Below are 20262 nucleotides of genomic sequence, written 5' to 3'. Positions count from 1 at the left end.
GGAAAGATGTGACCGTGGAAGTTACTTAGTTTCCCTGCCCTGGGTAAGCCCTACCTGTGAGCACATGTGGACAGGGCTTGCTGCAGCTGCCTGTCTCCAGGGAGGGACATGGTCTGTTCCAAGTCTGACAGGAGGCAGTGGCAAAATAAAAAGCACATGGGCTTTAGGACTGGAAGGACCTAGGTTAAATGCAGGCCCATACTCTACCATTTCCTGTTGTGTCACCTGAAACAAGTCACATCTCCTCTTTGCACCTCAGTGCCTTCGTCTGATGAGGATAATAGTATCAACCTCAAAGGTGGCTGTAAAGATTCAGTGAATAACACATCTAGGTTTCCTTCCTGAGGATTAAACTTTTGTAGAAGTCAAGAAGGAACTCTCCTTTGAGAAATATTTCCACATCTCCTGAGAGTCATCAGGTTTTCTGTCTTGAGGATTAGTGGGGGTGGCAGGGGGAGGAAGGGAGCTTTCTCCCTTCAGGGGGAGCCTGACTATGCCATCCTCAGAGGAACTGCTTGAGCCAGGCAAGAGGAACCCTTGAGCATAGAAGTGAGACTTTTGTCCCAGACTGGGGAACAGACATACTGGTAATAGTGGGAGAGGAGCCTCAGGTCACACTGGGAGCAAGATGTAGAATGCGGCCTCCCCCACGCCCCCGAGTTTACTGACAGAGCTGATTTCCAGGGTATTCCTTCCACTTTGTTTCCTCAGAGTGCCCAGGAGTACCGACAGCGAAGCCTGCTGGAGAAAGAATTGCTTTTCTTCGCTTATGATGTTTTTGGAATTCCCTTTGTTGATCCAGTGAGTTGGGGTACAGGAGCTGCGGGAGGAGGGGGAGTGTGAGGGGGCAAAGGATGGGGGTGAGTGGTGTGCCCTGTGACTCTGGGAAGAAAACTGTTAGGGGGCTGAACCTGACATCGGATCTGTGCAACTCATGGATAAGAGACAGAGGATGACAAAGAGGAATTCTGGGCAGCTAGCTAGAGGTGACTATGGTTCAGAGACCTCTCACTTTATCTGCTGAGACAAGGCAAGCGATAAAGGTAGATTCTTTTGTAGACCCTATTCTATTCATCGAGACCTGGAAGATTAAGTAGATCACCCTACTCTGTTAATATTTTCTTCACCTGCTTTTAGGATTCATGGACTCCAGAGGAGGTGATTCCCAAGAGACTACAAGAGAAACAGAAGTGAGGACCTTGAAGAAACTGCATGCTTGGATCGGTCTGATGAAGCACTTGAGGCTTCCTGAGCCCAGGCAGATGTGAACTCCTGGCAAGGGGTGGGAAGGTCCAGTCTGGGAAGTTGGAATGGGAGCCAAGGCCAGCCCCAGAATCCAGTCCTCAGAGTGGCTGTGTTCACAGGTCAGAACGGGAAACAGCTGTCCGCATCTCTCAGGAGATTGGAAACCTGATGAAAGAAATTGAGACCCTTGTGGAAGAGAAGACCAAGGAGTCCCTGGATGTGAGCAGACTGACCCGGGAAGGTGAGAGGACAGAGCTCAGGGCCATCTGCGCTGTCATGGAGGCAGCAAGGCAGGTCAGCCACACACTGGCTGAGCAGCACTCCTGGCAGCACCAAGCTTACTGTGGGCCAGCCTCAGGATCTGAGCCAGTGTGGGTCAGGGCTTAACCCCGCCTCGGTGTCCTTCCTAACTCACCAACAGGGCTTCCAACTGGAAAAAGCACTAAGAATTGGTTTCTGGTTAATAAAAAAGACTCCTTATTAACACTAATTTAGTTCACTTTGGTGAGTATTTATAGGACAAAACACATCCTGTCTCCCTACTTCCCAACTGTTTTCTCCCAACTTCCATCATTCTTCCTGTTACCGAGCCTCAAAATCTTTAGGTTTCCTTTGTTCTTCTTCCCTTCCTTGTCTGTGCCTCCAGTTCTCCAAGGAGGCCTCCTGATTATGACTCAGCTGTTTCTCCTCTCTCTGTCCAACCCTTTTCTTTTCCCATTGCCTCAGGCCTGCTTCAGGCCCTAGCAGCTCCTGTCTGCCCTAGGTCTTTCCTCTTCCTGTCTGTCCTTGCCCCTTCCCACGCTTCCAGACATGGGGATTCTGATGGCATCCTCCCTGCCAGCCCCATTAACCATGTGTTCTGTTCTTCCCCCAGTTGCACCTTCTCTTCATCCACACTTGGCTGTTCCTGTTCCTGGAGCCTCTCTCTGCCCAGAAGTCTTTATTCATGCCTATCCCTCCTCTTAATTCACTTCCCATCATCGCTGCCTGTGAAGCATCTCAGATACACCCTACACCCTGCAAAGCCTTCCTTAATCTTCTGGCCAGTTGGGATCCCCTCCCTCTTTCTGTTGAACTTCCAAGGCACTTTTGTTTGTACTTTCACAAGGTCTGCCTTGTGCTGGTTATTTGTATAATTGTTGGAGCAGATGCTGTCTTGAGGTGTTAATCCCTCATCTTACCTAGCACAGTGCCTGGCACACACTGAGTCCTCAGTAAATAAATACAATTGGATTGAGTCTCTAGGATGTCTCCAGTACAGAGAAACACCATAAGAAGTTGAAAAGAAAAAGGCTGGCCTTTGGTCTACAGTTGCTTAAATTATCAGTGATTAATTTAACCAGATTAGCATGTGAAAAGAATTTGTCCAGACTTCCTTTGTTTTTTAGGGTGCTTTTACTCTGTTAACTGCCTGGGAGGTGGGTTGGATAGATTGTAAGGTCTTCCATTTTAAATCGATGATGATGATGTGATGGTAGTTATATGGTAGCCAAACCTGAGCATTTACTATGTGCCAAATATTGGGCTAAACTTTTAACTTGCCTGTTCTTTACATCAAACAGGCATCACACTTATGATGTATTACAGATGAGGAAATTAAGGCTCAGGGAGGTTAAGTAACTTACCAACATCACACAGCTCATTAGTGGGAGGATCCAAGAGTCAAACCCGGTTCCTTCTGATTCTGGAGCTCACGTTTTAGGAATGTGTTTATGATGTTTCCTCAACAGTTTGTGACAGTTCAAGAGCCAGCAGCTGTTTGGGAGTAGAGTTAGGACTAGAACTAGGACCTCCTTCTTGTCCTTCAGCTCCAAGGTCTGTCCTCTGGACCACCCTAACTTTGGAAGTGACTGAACCAAAGATTTCTCTGGTGAACAGGAAACAGTTGGAATTTCTGTTCCTCACAGGGAAGCAGAATCTGAAGGAGAGTGTCTGGACAGAATGACTGTTGGATTTACCCAGGTCTTATTGCTTTGTAGGTGGCCCCCTGCTCTATGAAGGCATCCGTCTTACCATGAATTCCAAAGTCTTGAATGGTTCCCAGCGGGTGGTGATGGACGGTGTAGTCTCTGAAGATGAGTGCCGGGAGCTGCAGAGACTGACCAATGTAAGGGAGCCGGTGACCACACCTTCTCCCTGAGGGCCCAGCCTCCCTGCACTCAGTGCTTCCTAGCCTGAGGGCCTCAGAAGACATGGTCAGCTGGCCTGGCTAACTCTACCTGCTTTTTGGGCCTTGCAGGCAGCCGCAACTTCAGGAGATGGCTATCGGGGCCAAACCTCTCCTCATACCCCCAACGAAAAGTTCTATGGCGTCACTGTCTTCAAAGCCCTCAAGGTAGAGTCAGTTCTTGGCATTCTAGAATGTGGAGTGGGGGAGGGGGAGGCCCAGGCTTTGGGGAGGAGCTGGGGATGGTGGTAAGAAGGGTTAAAGAAGTTTGCCTATCCACGTTCCAGCTACTGTGGTGGGTGGATAAATTAAGCTGAGTGAGGTTAACTTTTGAATCCTGGCTATTAGACCAAGCATAATAAAATGAGGCAAGCAAGACAAGACTGATATCCAAAGCCGTGAGAGTGCTTTCAGAAGAATGCCTGGCTCCAGGGTCTGTCTTTCTGCACAGCATGCACAAATTATTCATAAAGAGGAGTGTGAAGGAGAGGGGAAAATGCGATAAAGTAAGGGTGCTGCATGTGGGAAGCAGAGAGGCTGCACCTGTGGCAGGGGACGAGGAGTGGGCTCTGGGTTCTCCACGGTCCCTGTTGGCCCACAGAGGGGCATTCAGGGAAGCTGACCATTGGTCTCCTTGGCAGCTGGGACAGGAAGGGAAAGTTCCTCTGCAAAGCGCCCACCTGTACTACAACGTGACGGAGAAGGTGCGGCGCGTCATGGAGTCCTACTTCCGTCTGGAAACCCCCCTCTACTTCTCCTACTCCCACCTGGTGTGCCGCACCGCAATCGAAGGTGGGCCTCCTTCAGCCTGGCAGCCTTCGCTGAGCACACGCTGTGCAGGCCCTGGCTGGATGCTGAGGACATGGAGGAGAACAGGATATGGTCCCTTTCATCCTAGTTTGGGAACCAACGTAAACAAATAAGTGGCAACCCAAGGTGATAAGTGCAGCGGAGGAAGTTACAGTCAGTCTACCCAGGGAGTCAGGAGGGCTTCATGGAGGAGGTGATGACAGTTGTGCAGGATGAATAGGAGTTGTGGAGTACACAGGATGATGGGAAGATGTGCAAGCCAGAGAAAACAGCATGTGCAAAGGAGTAGAGGCATTGAGCAACCCGGTATTTGGGGGAAGTAAGAAAGTTGCCATTCCGGAGAATAAGATTAAAGGAGGGAGCAATCGGATAAGGCTGGCGAGGTCCTCAGAAACCAAATTATGGAGAGCCGCATTCAAGAGTTTGTTTAGGCCAGTGATTTTCAATGATGGTATTGGGCATACAGGTGATTCTGTCCTGACCCCTGGGCTGATATGGCTAAGCCAGAGACCCCCTTATTCACTGGGCATTCCCGCAGCCCCAGATACACTTTGGGAAGCACCCTGCCCCTCATGCCAATAGGAGAGCTGTGATGTCTTCTGAGGTACTTCAGTGCTCACATGTATTACCTTGGCCCCAGAGGCACAGGCTGAGAGGAGGGACAGTAGCCACCCAGTCCACGTGGACAACTGCATCCTGAACGCTGAGGCCCTCGTGTGCATCAAGGAGCCCCCAGCCTACACCTTCCGGGATTACAGGTGCCAGCTCACACTTGAAGGCCCCCAGTGCCCTGCACTTTGCCCCTCCCCGCCCCCACACACACAGATTTGGGACCAGCTGTTTCCAAAGTCCAGTCCCTTATTCCCAGACCCTCTGGATGGGAAGTTGAATAATAAGGGCATGATTACAGTATAATGTAATGAGTAGGATAGTGAAGTACCTTGGAGAAGGGCATGGGGATTCTGTGGGGCGAGAGGGGAGGGCTGGGAATTTGGGAGTCATTTGTGGAGTTTCAGAGGTTCTAGAAGGCTTTCTTCCTGTGAAAGGCCCTCTCCAGCTGCTGGTCGAAAGCACCTGGAGATGAAGGTGCTGGAGCTGTGGGTTGTCTGGGGAGCTGGGTGAGGAGAAGGTCTGTTTTGAGATGCTTTCTGTCTTTCTCAGCGCCATTCTTTACCTAAATGGAGACTTTGATGGAGGAAACTTTTATTTCACTGAACTAGATGCCAAGACCGTGACGGTGAGTGTGCCCCTTGTCCGCCTCTCTGGGAGACAGAAACCCTCAAAATGCAGCAGGCAGGTCACAGCCAGTTGGTCTTCCTAGTGGCCATCCCTCCCCTTCCCAAAGGGGGGCTTTAAGATGTGTCCATTGCTCCTCTGACTGGTCACCTTTTCTCTTTAGCTCTGGTCTTTGGGAAGCCAGGCTGAGGAGCCATCCTTGATTGTGAAACCTAATGACCCCATGTCTCTTCTGAAGGCAGGTTACAATCTGTCCTGTGTCCCCCCTTTGTGCCCTTCAGGCAGAGGTGCAGCCCCAGTGTGGAAGGGCCGTGGGATTCTCCTCAGGCACAGAAAACCCGCACGGAGTGAAGGCTGTCACCAGAGGGCAACGCTGTGCCATTGCCCTGTGGTTCACTTTGGACGCTAGACACAGTGAGCGGGTGAGAGCAGCTGATACTGCTGTGACCTGGAAGGGCCCTTGTTCTGCTTCCGTCTCCCCCAGTCCCCTTACCAATGGCTCAGACACGAAAGGAGCACTGGGCTTGGGAGTCCAGGGAGACTTCTCACTCCAGCACTGTCACCGTGATCACTTTGCCTTGTCCTCCCTGGTCCTTCTTTCCTACTTATAATGGGGCTCCTGGTGGGCAGGCCAAGATGGGGAATGACCCTGGTTCTTGGTTCCTCATTGGGCACTACCTCAGCTGTCTTTGCCCAGAGAGGGGGACTTATTGGGAAGGAGATGAGCTCAGAGGCCACTGAGGAGAAGAGCCTTTTTGCTCTCCAGGAAGTAGTACCTGAGACGTGGTGAGTACTTGGTCCAGATGCCTCTCTGAATAGCAGGAGTTTGTCGTTGCAGGACAGGGTGCAGGCGGACGACCTGGTGAAGATGCTCTTCACCCCAGAAGAGATGGACCTCCCCCAGGAGCAGCCCCAGGAAGTGCAGCAGGGCCCCCCCAAACCTGTGGAGGAGTCTGTCTCCAGCAGTGAGTCAGGGCACAAGGATGAGCTCTGACAGCATCCAGCCAACCATGAATGGATGATTAGACCCACTGTGAGGAACTCTGTCCTGTCCCCTGAACTGGCCAGCCACTGGGGGCCATGGAGCAGAGGGGCACTTATGTCTGCTGCCCAGCCAAGGGGACCCTGCTCACAGTCGTCTGCGCGGTGCTACTGCTTTTGGAGTGGACATGGCAGGATGGCCCTCCCACCTCTGGACCTGGCTGAGGGCTCAGGACGCAGGCCCAGAGCCACCCCCCAGAGGCTTGCTCAGGCAGCCACATGACAGCAATACAGTATTTAAGTGTCTGTGTAGACAACCAAAGAATAAATGATTCGTGTTTTTTTACTCAGTGGTTTGTTCAGAGAATAGAAACATGCTCACCTGCCCCAGAGGTCTCATTTTATAAAAATTGCTCAGAGCAGGATGCAGTGGCAGGTGTGCCAGGAGGCCGGGCTCAGTACTCTGCTTGGCCACTTCCTGTGCAGCCTCAGGCCAGATACTTAATATCAGGGACCTTGGGGTTGTCATCTGTATAATGGGGATCATAATCCTCATTCTGCCCACCATGTAGGCAGTTGTATGGCCCAGATACAATATCGGATATGACAGCATTTTGTAAACTGGAAAGCTCTGGATGAATGGTAGGGATTATTATTAATCCTTCTTTGGCAGGGAGCAGCTGGTCAGCAGTGCTCTGGCATATTGCCCCCATGTCAGCCACATGCTGCCTGCTCTGCCATCTGACCTCAGAGTCCACATACCTTAGGGCCTCCATGTGCAGGACAACACACACCTCTAGGAGACAGACAAGGAGCAGAACTGGAGATTCAGTTCCTCTGGCCACAAGCCCATCTCCCCTCCTGGGCTTGAGATGCTGTGGGGTGGTAAGTTTGGAAATGTGCACTCATCGCTCATTTATTCAATCAACCAGTATTTGTTGAGCACCAGCTAGGTGCCAGCGCTGAGAATATGGTAGAAAACAAAACAAATCCCTACCTTCGTAGAGCTTATATTTTAGTAGAGGAGACAGGTAATAAACACATATGCGTGTGTACTTATGCGTATGTGTGTGTGCATATGTGCACGTAATCCTTTGAAGTAGAAGAGAAAGTAAGTCAGGCCTTTAGGGAAGAGGAAAGGCCAGGAGGCCGTGTGGTGGCACAGGGTGGGCGAAGAGAGCAGCAAGGTCAGTCTTGGGGGCCTCGTCGGCCACCATGAACACTTGGGCTTTGACTCAGTGAAACAGGAGCCCTTGGAGGGTTTTGAGCAGGGGATTCTGGCAACTGACAGATCTTAAAGGCCTCAGTGAAGAATGGGCTATGGGGGTGAGAATGGAGACAAAGAGAGCAACACTTGTGGTTTGGATCAGAGTGTTGGCAGTGAAAAAGGTCAGCTTCTGGATCTATTGAAGGAGAGCCAACAGGAGTTGCTGTTGGATTGCATGGCATTAGAAAAAGGAGCAGCAAGAAGGATCCTAGCCTAAGCAGTTGGAAAAATAGAGCCCCGCTTCCCATGACGGGGAAGGCTGCAGGAGGGATGGTGACGTGGGAACCAGGAGTTTGTTTTTGCATGCGTTATGCTTAAGATCAAGAAGCCCTTCAGGTATCCAAGTGGAAATATCAAATAGAGAGTTGGATATGTGAGTGGGAAGTTCAAGGAGAGGTGGAGGTAGGACCATGACTTTGGGAGTCATCATTGACATGTGGGTGGTGTTCAAAGCCAGGAGTAGTCACTGTAGACAGAGGAAAAGTCAGAAGACTGAGCCTGGCTGGAGGTGACATGCTAGAGGACATTGGGACCACCCATGAGTGGGGGACCTGAGAGGGACGTCCTGGAAGCTGATGGGAGTGTTTCATGGAGGGAGTAAACGATGGTGTCAAATGCTGCTGGGCAGCTGAGCAAAGAGCTGAGAATCCACTTTTGGATTTGATGATATGGAGATCAGTGAGAACATATTTTGGGGAGGTGGTGTGGACGAAAGATGGGCTGGAGTTGGTTTGAGTGAGACAGGGTGAGGATATGTGACGATAGTAGGCATAGACAGCTCTTTGCGGGAGTTTAGTTTTTCCTGGGGGCAGAGAGATGAGCTAGAGGGAGATGTGAAGTGAAGGACTTTGTTTTTTATGCTAGGAGACAGCACCACGTGTGTGTATGCTCGTGGGAATGATCCCGTAGAGACGGTCACTGCTCCTTTAGTCACTGATGATCCTGTGTCCTGTTTGGTGACTCATTCACCTTATGGAGAGAGGACCACGTTAGTGGAAAGAGCATGAGCTTCGCCCACATGCTCAGTAGGCGAGACTCCCACTTCTATCCCCGAGAGTCATGTGACCTCCAAGTGATTTCCTCCCCAGTGACATGGGTTCACCGTCCTGATCTCTCAGGATGCTCAGGAGTATTCATGAGGGAACGCTCATAAAGTACCTGGTGTGATGTTTAGCACATAGTAGTTACGCAACATTACAGAAAACTACATCCACCCGATTCTGGTCTTCCAGAAGTTTCCACATCAAGGCAGATGACCTCCACCATTTCAATGTATGCTAACCACATGGAGACAGCAGACAGTCTCAGTTGAGCTCATGAAAGCCAAATGTTTTCAACAGCAACAAGACCAGGATAAGTGTATACAATTAGGGTGGGTGAATTGACCTGGAAGCGGGAGGTGATGGCAGGGTCCGGGCTGGGACTGGGCTGTGATTACTCGGCCTGTGCTTGTAATGCATGTGCAAGAGTGCGTCCGCCACGGGGCAAGTGTGCTTGAAATGAAGGGAGTGCCCATGGGAGCATTGGCGGGGCGGTGGGGGCAGCTCAGCACACAGGGGTTAGATGTGGACGTGGACCATGGTCTCTGGCATCCCAGGCGGCTGGCAGAACTCTCAGCAAGGGAACTGAGAGAGCCTGTGCTCAGGGAGGAGGATGGAGCACTGCCAGACAGCCATGATTGCCACAGAGGTGCCCCCACCCCCCCTTGGTTAGGCATGGGACACAGAAACGAGGCTGGTAGTAGGGCCACGAGGCGCTTATAGTCCTTGAGAAGGAAGCAAGACGGGGCCAAGCACTGTGGATGGAAATATGCAGCACATTCCAGGATCCCAGATCTGGGCCCTGACCCTCCCTGGACAGGCAGGATGGCTGGGGTGGCCACATTGCTGGCCGTCCTGCTTTCTAGCTGTGTGGCCTGAGACAAATGCTCTCCATTTCGAGCTTGTGGTTCAGAAGGCTCTGAGTTAGGGGAAATAAAATTAGCTCCACCTCCAACGTTTCAGGTGGTGGCTGCAGAGAATGTGCTGGAAAACAACCAACTGACTCAGACCCTCCTGACTAGCAGTGGGAGAGGACCGGGAAAGGGCTCCAGTGTTCCACTGGGAGGGAGGCAAAAACATGTAATCCTCATGCCGGCCAGTCAATGATCAACACACATCCACTCAGCGCCCGCTCTCTTCCAGGCACTGCCAGGCAGGAGGCGCCAGTGGGTCTTTAGCCACAGGAAGTCCACCGACGGCCAGGACAGGAGGACACAAAAGGGGAGTCCCAGCCAGGAGGGAGTCTTTTGGGGACAGCTTTCATTAGCCACATTTCTTCAGGCATATTATGTTTTCCAGAAGCACTTCTCATCCATTATTTGATCCCTATAAACTGTCATGAACCCAACAGGGCAAGTGGGATTAGCCCTACTTTTCAGTTGAAGAATCAGGCCCGAAGAAGCTAAGGGACTTGCCTAATATACAGCTTTCAGTGGCAGAGGTAACGCTAGAACCCTAAGCTTCTTATAATGTATGCAAAAAGCACTTTTTAGACTATGAAGTGTGACACCCCAGGGCATTTTTCAGTTAGCTCCTAATGGAGGCTGGACGGGGCCCAGAGTTTACCTGGTCTCCCACAGGCCTGGGGTCACTGGGCTGGGGGGTGGGAGCACCGGGGTGGTGGAGCCCTGGGTAAAGAAGCTGCACCAAGTTAGGGAACTTCACTCCAGGACCAGGGTCTGAATTCTAAAAGGCTTTGGAACGTTGGTGACGGAAGGCCATTAGGGTAGGAGACGTCTTGGTAGAACAGACTCAAAGCCTCAAATAACAAAGAGAAGGGATAAACAGAAGGGCTTCAGAGGGAGATGTGAACATCAGTCTGGATCACCAATGACTCTAGCCATTTGCGTGAGGGAAGCTCTGGGGGTGCCCCGGATGGAGGTGTGGGCAGGACTAAGGCCTCTGAGCCCTGGGACCTTGGTCCTGGGGACAGTGGTTCACTTCCCCTCTTTGGCTCTCATTTGTCAACAGAGGGTAGCAGCCTATGTGGCTTGACACTCGGTTTCTGTGTGGTCTTGATTCCAAGGCCTTGGGACCAGAATGACCCCTGGGTCTTCCTTACAGAGAGAGCCTCTGAGAAGGGTGGGAGTATAGGGTCAAGGCCCAGCTCAGAGAAAAAGCGAGCCTGGTCTGTGTGGAATAACGTGCGCCAAGTGGCTTCCATGTGTGGGCGCCCTGCCCTCTCTCAGACATTGACCAACTCTATCGACCTTCATGACTCCATAAACTAGATGGCCTGGCCTGTTTAGAGGTGAAGGTGCAGGCTGCACAGCCAGCTCAGGCCATGGGTGGAAGTATTCACCTCTAGGGAGCACACTGTGACTGCCCTCCCCCTAGTCCTCCCGAGAAAGGAGGGTAGGGGTGAACCTGGCAGGGACCCACAGGTCTGATGGGAAGGCTTCCCCAGCTGTTTCCTAGCTTGGGGTAAGTTACCTCCCTCAGCCTCAGCTCCTTGTGGATGAAGGGACTGCAGAGGTTATTGCCCATCATGAAGGGCTGCTTGGAAGGTGAGATGATTAATGCATGAAAGGGTGCTCACTGGGTCCCCAGGAGTGTCCTTTCTGGCCTCTGGCAATAACCTCTGCTCCCCTTGATTGTACCTGTCTCACTATGGTAGAAGAGGGATCTGAATTCAGGACTGACTTCTCTACAACTGCTTAGACCCTGTTTGATTTTGGGGACCTGCAGACCTTCCCAGGAAGCACGTCAGCCTTTACACAGATCCATGTGGCTCTGGTCTTCCCAGCAGGAAGGGCCACAGGGGGTCCAGTGTCTGAAACTGCAAGCACCCACCTCTGACCCTTCAGAGGGCAGGCTGCTTCTCCAGCTCCCACTGGCTGGAGCTCTAGGCCATACCAGGGGCCCACGCCTTGGGCGGGCGCACAGGGCAGCCATTGTCTGAGCAGTGCCTGGCACCCTCTCGTTTGCATAGCCACGTGAAGAATGCAAGGGTGCAGGCTGGGGACGTGTCCCTGCAGAGGAGGGCCAGGGCTGTGGGGGAGGAAGTTGACTAGGGTGGGGGTCAGGCGGAGGAGGTGGGGAGTCAGCAGCACGACTCTGCCTTTCCTCAGTACAGTCCAGTAAAAGCAGGTGGCCTCTGGAGATGGAAGGGGACAGCCAGGGGCGGAGGGGAGGGGGCTAGTGGGAGTGGGAGCAGGGTTGTGATATCCCCCCTGCACCCATGGCCAAACTGAACTGAACGTGAGGGGATTGCTAATGAGCTGGAGGAGAGTTAAACATTCCCCTGCTCCAGAGGGCTACATTCCCCTGCTCCAGAGGGCTAAGCTGGGATGGGAGAGAGAAGAGGGAGGTGGGCGCTAGGAGGGGGAAGCCTGAACCCCAGGAATGTGCAGAGGCCACGGCTCCCTCCCCTCCAGGATGCTCTGGAGCTGGGGGCCGGGGCCCAGTGCCTCCGGCCCCAGCAGGAGCTGCTAAGCCAGCCAACAGGGGATTAACGAACGGGCTGAACAGTCTGCCTTCCTTCAGGCTCATGCTGGAAGGTTGGTGCTATTTCCTACCTCCCTGCCAGAACCTTTGCTGACTGGCAGCCGGGTCTGACCTAGCCTTGACGGGGCCCCTCTTCTGCCCCCGCAGATCTCAAAGAGACCCCACAGTGTGTATTCCCTAGTGTGGCCTCTTCTGTTTTGAATACACATGGCTCCTAGGTACCTTAGACCCCCTCTCCCTAAAACCTCTTCGCCAGTCCACTCTCCATATCTGCCTTCAGAGTCCTGTCCAACCCTGAGGTCTTACCTGCTGCAGACTGGAATTCCATTTCCTTTCTGTCCTTCAGTCAGAGAGACAGAAAGCCCCCAGGGTCAGATCAGCCACGCAACATCCAAGTCGTCAGCTCAGGGCTGGTTCTTGGGGTAGGAATTAGAATTTTAGGGCACTGGCATCAGGTTCCTAAGTGGTTTCCCTGAGGAGGGACCCTGAGGACGAGCAGGGTCCCTTCTCCCAGCCCCTCCCTTCTCTATCCCTGGGGGGTGGAGGCGGGGCGGAGCGGGGAGGGGGCACCCACCTGGGTCAAGGCCCCGCCCTTGCAGGGGGCTGGGCAGGAGCTTTGCTGGGGACCCTACCCTGGCTTAGGCAGCTGCTGTGGGCGGGCCCCTGGCCTTGCCAGCGCCTGGGCCTCCCCCTGCATTCTAGAGCCCCAGCCGCTGCCTATGCTGCTGCCTTGGCTGGGCTGCCACCTCTTCTTCTCATTCTCTGACCACTGCTGCACTCCACCCCCCTGCCCAGCTGCTCCGCTCACCTGGCCATGACCCCAGCTCCCCCAGGGACCCTGGCCCAGCCCTGAGCTCTGGGACCCCCAGCGCCCTCCCCTGGGCCATGGCCAATTCGGGCCTCCAGCTCCTGGGCTACTTCCTGGCCCTCGGTGGCTGGGTGGGCATCATCGCCAGCACAGCCCTCCCGCAGTGGAAGCAGTCCTCCTACGCTGGCGATGCCATCATCACCGCCGTGGGCCTCTATGAAGGGCTCTGGATGTCCTGCGCCTCCCAGAGCACCGGGCAGGTGCAGTGCAAGCTCTACGACTCACTGCTCGCCCTGGAAGGTAGGCCTCATGCCAGCTGGGTTGGGGGTGGGATGTGGGGCGGGGGAAGTTTAGAGCAAGCTTTCCCACAGTCTGCCATCTGCACTGGGCTCCAAGCTCCAGCCCCCCGCCCCTATACACTTTTATAAATCTAGGACAGCCCGGTACCCCACGGCAGGCCAGCTCTGCCACTGTAACCTTGAAAGAGTCACTGATCCTCTCTGTGTTCCTATGTCCTCATCTATAAAGGGGATACTATGACTTTTATAGGTTGATGGGAGGGTCAGGTGAGATGAGTGTCCGGCACTCAGAAAGGTTCAGGCAAGACCCTCCCTTCCACTTCTCCCCATGCTCTGCAGGCAGACACGCTTGTGCGCACACGCCAGTCCTGCCGCCTAGACAAGCATGCCAGCATGCGGGTATACCCACGCACATGCACACATGCACATGGATGTGTACACACAGGGGCTCGGGCACACAGGTCCCTTTTCTCTTCCTCCTGGGGAATAGAAGTAAACCTGACAAGTTGGCTAGTAAACAGGTAGCTCTGTCACTGGTTCACTGCAGCTCTGTTCTTGGCTCATGGCCAACCCAGGGACGACAAGCCAGAGCTGGGTTGCCATCGCATGGCCCCTGGGACTCTGGTCCCAGCAGGTCATCTGGCCCCCCTCAGGAATCCAGTTTCCCTGAGCTGTCCCCAGGCCCAGGACTTACTGAGCAGCAGGCTTATATGGCTGCCATAGGTAACTCAATGGGCAGAGGGGAAGGTGCCCAGAGTCAGAATGGCCAGTGGGGGAGGCATCCTTGCCTGAGGGCCACCTGGGCTAAGCTGGGCCTCAAATGCCCTCAGCTCTCCCTTTTGCCAAATCTGAAAGGCCCCAGCCAAAACGCAGCAGATTAGAGAACTCTAGCTGCCTGATCACTCACTACACACCACTTGGAGGAGCCTACGAGGGGGAGTGAACAACGGGGTTATGTGAGAAGCTCGACCCCGTCTTCACTACCTCCTCACACCTGCCCATGTGGCAGCCCAGGGGGAACTTCCAGCTCCTGCCCCGGCCCTCCCATCCTGGGCTCCCCTCACCCGCCCACTTCTCCCACCACTGGCTCAGTCCCTCTCGCCCACCCAGGTCACATCCAGTCTGCACGAGCCCTGATGGTAGTGGCCGTGCTCCTGGGCTTCGTGGCCATGGTCCTCAGTGTCGTTGGCATGAAGTGCACCCGGGTTGGAGACAGTAACCCCATTGCCAAGGGCCGCATCGCCATCTCTGGGGGTGCCCTCTTCCTCCTGGCAGGTGAGTGCCCTGGCTCTTTCTCCATCATCTTGGCCATGGCCGGTAGCCACACCCTCGGTGGCTAGCTGGGGGCAGAGCTTAGCACTCCCTTCTTTGTCCTTAGGCCTCTGCACTTTGACTGCTGTCACATGGTATGCCACCCTGGTGACCCAGGAGTTCTTCAACCCGAGCACACCTGTCAATGCTAGGTGAGTGCCAGGCATGACGTGGGCCAAGGGATAAGCTGGGCCTCCTTCTCCACCACCTCTGGGGCCGCTGGCCTTTGTCCTGTAGGGCACTCGGAAGGGAAAACAGTATGTGGCCCCAGATGCTGTCGCTGAAAACCTCTCTGGAGCAGGGAACCAGGCAGGGTGTGCTGGGCCCTCTGAAGGGGTAGAAGGTCCACAGGAGCTAAGTGCTCTGGCTCTGGGCTTAAATCCCAGCTCTGCTCCTGCTGGCTGTGTGACAGGCTAGTTCCTTAATCTCTCAGCGCCTGATTTCCTCCCTGTAAAATGGAGATAGGACCGAAAGACCAGTGCAGTTGTGAGGGTTCAATGAGGTATTCAGGTAAGGGACTTAATGCAGGGCCTGGGCCCTGGTGAGTGGAGCTATTGTTATTCTTGCAGGAAGGGGGTGAGAATGAGGCTGGAGAAGAGGGAGGACAGATCATGGAGGGCCTTGCAGCTGTAGGAAGGTTTTGTTCCCTAGCCTGGGGTAGAAAGCAGCTGACAGTCCCTCCATCTATGGTGTGAAGAATGGTAAGGAGAGGGCAAGACCCGTAAGGTGCTGTTGCAAAGGCCTGGAGCAGAGGGTTTGGGCCAGTGGAGAGTAGGTCAGAGATATTTAGAAGGTAGAATGGTCAGAATGTGCAAGGCCAAGGACGAGAGAGCCAAATAGGGGGTTCTATGAAGGGCCTGGGCCCCTCCCGGCTCTTCCCTCACCTCTCAGCTCTGCCAGGAGCAGAGAATGGTACAGTCTCAACCCCAGACATTGCAACAGGCCTCAGGCCCTGGTGCGGAGAGAGGATGAGAAAAGGTGCCTGGGCTATTGCAATCAGGAGGGCTTCCTGGAGGAGACAGAGGTGTGGAGAAGGGAGGAAAAGGAGACCTCAGGTGTGAGGCTTGTTCCCTGAAGCTGGCAGCTCTAGCCACGAAGCTCTGCCAAGCAAGAGGCAGTTTAGCTCAGGGATGCCAGGCTGGCACTCGTCTTTTCATCCCTTCAACATTCCCTAAGGTCACCTGTGTGGCAAACCCAGTCCTGGGCCCTGGGAAAACAGATGAATCTGGTGCTGTCTGCCCTGTAGGCCCTCCCCAGGGAGCCAGGCAAGCAAAGGACTGAACGGTCACCTAGTGAGTCAGTGCAAGGCAGCCGAGCATAGAGGAGCCTAGGAAAGTCCCTTAGAGGAGGTGGCATCTGAGCTGGGCCCCGAAGGCGGGAGTGCAGAAGGCGTAGAAAGGGAGAAAGTCCAGGAGGGGGTGCCTCGTGCAAAGGCACAGGGGTGGGGAGACTCAGGGAGCTGCAGAGGGGCCTGGCTGGTTAGCAGAGACCATGTGTGGGGATCCTGGAGTGCCAGGCGGAGGGGTCTGACCTTCTCCAGAGGGCAGTGGGGAGCCCCGCCTGGGAGTTCTGTGGACCAGACCGAGATGAGAGAAATGGGAGGGATAGCCCTGCTCCTCCCCATGGGACCTGCAGGCCCTCCCAGACCCCATCCACTGGCCCGAGATTGCACAGAGCAGGCCCCCCTGGGCCTAGGTCACCCTGTGTGATGTTGACATGCTGGGGTGGAGGCAGAAGAAGGATGAGCATTCTTCTCAGCTTATACGGAGAGGCTGAGGAAACTTCTGAGAACCTCCCTCCTACCCCCCACCCCCCGCCATCTCAGCTCCCCACACTCTGCCCACCCTCTGCAAAGGCCGAGGCTGCGGAGCCCCTGAGAAAAACTGAGGTGGTCTGGGTTTGCAGCCACATCTGATGGCATACTCTCTACACCTTATAGGTACGAGTTTGGCCCAGCCCTGTTTGTGGGCTGGGCCTCTGCTGGCCTGGCCATTCTGGGGGGCTCCTTCCTCTGCTGCACATGCCCGGAGCCTGAGAGAGCCAACAGCAGCCCGCAGCCCTACCGGCCTGGCCCATCAGCTGCCGCCCGAGAGTACGTCTGAGCCCGCCCTGGCCAATGGTCTCCCACTCAGCACTCTGCTGGCCCCTACAGCACCCCGGGCAGGGCCAGTAGGGCACAGGGTGTTCCCCAAGCTCGCTTAGGACTTTGAGCAGCTTGTCCCCAACTTAGGCACCTCCCCTTGCTCTGAGACTCAGACTTAAACACTTCTGAGAGGCCAGACAGAGGTGGGACCCAGCCCACAGGAGCACACAGACGTGCAGGTGCAGGCATGGACCTGTCCGCACAGCCTCGTGGCACCAACGTGTTTTTCCACACCAGCCCAGGTGCCGGCCCTTTGACCAGTGGCTTATTTACTCACTGAAGGGCTACATGAGTGTCTACTCTGCTGGGCCCTGGGGACACAGCAATAAAGATGAACCTTGGGGCCCGTGCTCTGGGGTGGCCAGAGCCCTTGGCCTCCCCAGGCCCACAGGTTCCTCACAACCACCTGATGAAGGAGGCAGTGCCGGGATGACAAATGTCCCCGCATTACACATGAGGAAACAGGTTCAGAGAGACCAAGAGGCTTGGCCCCATTATCTCTGAGTTCAGGTCTCAGCCTCTTTCAGCATGCCCAGCCCTGCGGGGACACCCACACAGTCTAGGCCGGACCGCATCACCCCCAGCCCTGGGAACGGGCCCCAGGCAGTGCTGCTGTGAGGGACCAGGTATGACCCTGTGGCCGGTCCCTGGGCCTGAACCCCACAGCCCCTGCCCCCCACCCCCATTTCCCCCACTGCTGCTCACTCCACTAACCAGCTTTCCTCTCTTTTGACTTTCAGACCAGTTGTTAAATTGTCTGCCTCCGCCAAGGGGCCCCTGGGTGTATAATGTCCAGGTCCCTAGCCTGACCCTGGTCCCTGCCATACCTAGACTGTGTGTGTGGTATTTTTTGGAAAGAAAAGTGAACATCCAGCCCCAAGTGTGGTGTCATTTGATCCATTCCTGGCGCAGCTAGGGTGGAGCCTGGCTCAGGGAGGTCAGAGCTGGTCCCTGAGGTTGTTGGGCATAAAGATGGGGAGACAGAGGTCCAGGGTGGGTTACACAGCACATCCAAGGCTGATCAGGCCTCCTGCCCCCTGCCCAGTAACCTCCCCAGCATGGCTTGGGTTAGTACCAGGACCCATCCTGAGGCCTGGCCCAGTGCTGGGAGCCAGCCCTGGGATTGGGGAGCCCCCAGTCTGGAGAGAGACACAACCCCACCCAGGTTGCTTTGCTTGCCCCTGGGAGCCCTCCTGGGAGAGGGGAAAGTCCCTGGGAGGCCCTCCAGCTGGCTTCTGAGGATCAGAGCTGAGCGGAGGGAAAAACTTCAGGCGCTCACTAAGAGGAGAAGGGACTGGGGAAGGATGTTAGGGCCTTTCAGACATTAGGACTGTCCTGAGCAAGGCTGGAAGCTCCAGCTCTGCTCCCACACCAATGCTGCCCGCTTTCCACACCCACCAGTCCTCCTCTCCAGTCTGCTGGGGCCTGCTACATCCCGCTCCTGAACCGGGGCAGGGAGGGGGTGGCCCGAGGCTACCTGAAACTGCAGCTGGAGCTCCATCCTCACACAGAGGTACTGTCAGAGCCAGAAGGGCTTTTGGTTTCGAAGTACAGGTAACCACCCCTTTAGTCTAGACGCGGGTGACGTCCTCAGAGGAATATCAAGAAAATTAACCCAGATCAGCTCCTCCTCTCATGCTCAGGCCTCTCCCACCCCAAATGTCCTCCCTGGACTCTGAGTCGCTCTCTGACCGCTCTCTCAACTGGAAAGAGCTGACAGTGACTGCCTCTTGCCTTCCCTAAGCCCTCCTCAGCCAGTTCCGTTCTGGCTTCCTCCATCATCTTCTGACCACATCTCCCATCAAATCACAGATCCCAAGGACATAGCTCAGCGTTCACAAGCTTGCCTCTGAGAGGTGAAGTCAGACAAGATGACTGTTGGGGGCACTAGGGCGGGGCAGGAGGATGGGAGGAGAGAAGAGCTGCTGTAGGGTAATTGGCGTGGGGCTCTGGCCTGGCAGCTGCCGCACTTCCGTGGGAAGCCTTAGGCGTGGCTGTTTCATGAGACCTGTCCAGCCTCTGGCCAGAGGGGGTGGACACCTGATCCTAAATGGGTTTAGCAGAGTCCTGACCCTCTCCTCCCAATTATGAATGAAAACTGTGAGAGTCCCTCTGGGGGCCTGAGCTGTAAGTCAGCTGTTTTCACCCCTGGGTATGTATTTGACACATCCCAACTTAAATTGGCCTGGGAACGGTCTGAGTTCAGGCAGATCCCAAGGGATTGCAACATGTGGTAAGCACTGAGGCCTAAAGTTGGGGCTACATTTCTCACTACTTTGAAGGGGGTCTCGGAGGGAAAAAGCCACCCTACAAGAAGCGAGGAAAGCTGAGAAGCAGCTCTGCCTTCTTCTACCTTTCCTGAGACCAGCTGTTCCATGCCACATCCTTCCAATAAATGACCCCTTTTGCTGAGATAATTTTGAGTTTGTTTTTTGTTACATATAGTCAAATGTGCCCTCGCACCAAATTTGGAACCTGGAAACTGTCACAGTGAGGGTTTTGTTGTGGGTGCCAGCTAAGCAGGATGGGATGCAGGGCACAGGCTCGATCTCCCTGCCCCAGGCTGGGGTTTGGCACCCCTTGCTATCTGGTCATGAAGCAGTTGTCCAGGAAACTGTCATCTCTTGAGGTTCAGAGTCTGTCATAGGCTTAAGACTATTACTGAACAAGGGTCCACTACCTGATGTGCATAGAAGCCAATACTATGGCACCAGCTTTTAAGAAAAGGAGCTTTATGTGCAAGTCAACTGGCAAGAAAAGGCAAAGCTCAAATCTGACTTCCTTGATCCAGGATACAGAACGGGGTTTGAAGGGCTGACAGTTAAGGGTTCACAAATGTTACTCATGAGATGTGTTTTACAAGTGTTCTCTTACGTTGTGTATCCAAGGTTTAAACTTTCGTTCTGTGTCTTATTAGAAAAAGGCTAAAACCAAGTTCTGTGGTTATAGGACTTGGTAGGAAGATGTTGGGATAGAATGAACTGACTGCTTCTTATGGATTTCAGGGATAGGCTATGAGAGACAAGCTCCCTGCCAGTGAGTGGGCCTGACAGCAGGGCAGGAACAAGGTTCAGTGTGATCCTTCATGAAAGGAAGCCCTTTCTGCCTATAGCCAGGGACTAGGGAGACGGAGAGTCAGATCACCACATACAACCCAGTTAACACACTGATTAACAATGCAGTGAGGTGCTGGCAATGGGAAGATGTCTGGGAGAAGTGGGAGGGGTTTAGGCTAGAAGAGTTTGGGAAGCCTGTCTGTACCAACCCCCTCACCCCAGCAAGCCTCTCCTGAAGCAACCTCTTTCAAATGTCTACATCAAGGTCACCAGGGCTGCCAACCTGCAGCAGGGCCAACTTCCCTGGCCTCACGGTTGGGCTCCTGTTTACCGACCCAGGCTCAAAGCTAGAGAATTGGGTGGAGACCCAGAAGGTGGGCCAAAAGTCATGACCTTAAAACTTCTACTGTTGTTTATTAGCAAACATTGGTCTCCAGAGAATGAAATTGGCA

The 20262-nt window shown here is 54.2% G+C and overlaps 2 protein-coding genes across 2 annotated transcripts in view; both read left to right on the top strand.

Moving 5' to 3' along the window:
• The window catches only part of P3H1 (prolyl 3-hydroxylase 1), a 16418-nt gene extending 9633 nt beyond the window's left edge, over positions 1–6785 (top strand). Inside the window, exons 6-15 of the mRNA XM_006904000.2 lie at positions 712–801; positions 1138–1190; positions 1365–1486; positions 3225–3352; positions 3485–3580; positions 4054–4204; positions 4863–4980; positions 5384–5459; positions 5740–5880; positions 6297–6785. Coding sequence (XP_006904062.1) covers positions 712–801; positions 1138–1190; positions 1365–1486; positions 3225–3352; positions 3485–3580; positions 4054–4204; positions 4863–4980; positions 5384–5459; positions 5740–5880; positions 6297–6452 — 1131 coding nt within the window. The 3' untranslated portion in view covers positions 6453–6785. The remainder of the gene's footprint in view (positions 1–711; positions 802–1137; positions 1191–1364; positions 1487–3224; positions 3353–3484; positions 3581–4053; positions 4205–4862; positions 4981–5383; positions 5460–5739; positions 5881–6296) is intronic.
• A 5059-nt stretch (positions 6786–11844) lies between these two features.
• CLDN19 (claudin 19) lies at positions 11845–19171 on the top strand. The gene is made up of 5 exons (XM_025051347.1): positions 11845–13301; positions 14411–14575; positions 14679–14763; positions 16551–16703; positions 17495–19171. Exons 1-5 carry the CDS (start codon positions 13079–13081, stop codon positions 17541–17543), a joined length of 675 nt encoding a protein of 224 aa, XP_024907115.1. The 5' UTR covers positions 11845–13078; the 3' UTR covers positions 17544–19171.
• The last annotated feature ends 1091 nt before the right edge of the window (positions 19172–20262 follow it).

This window comes from Pteropus alecto, unplaced genomic scaffold, assembly GCF_000325575.1.
Source record: "Pteropus alecto unplaced genomic scaffold, ASM32557v1 scaffold170, whole genome shotgun sequence".
Classification (NCBI taxonomy): Eukaryota; Metazoa; Chordata; class Mammalia; order Chiroptera; family Pteropodidae; genus Pteropus; species Pteropus alecto.
Note: the sequence above shows the minus strand (reverse complement) of the source record. Positions and strands in the feature narration are given on the sequence as shown.

What these genes read in the sequence shown, in the direction of transcription:
- CLDN19 (XM_025051347.1), top strand. Translation starts at nt 13,079, where the DNA reads ATGGCCAATTCGGGCCTCCAGCTCCTGGGCTACTTCCTGGCCCTCGGT. An exon ending in CTCACTGCTCGCCCTGGAAG is followed by an intron (nt 13,302 to 14,410) that starts GTAGGCCTCATG and finishes TCGCCCACCCAG; the next exon opens with GTCACATCCAGTCTGCACGA. An exon ending in CCATCAGCTGCCGCCCGAGA is followed by an intron (nt 16,704 to 17,494) that starts GTACGTCTGAGC and finishes TTTGACTTTCAG; the next exon opens with ACCAGTTGTTAAATTGTCTG.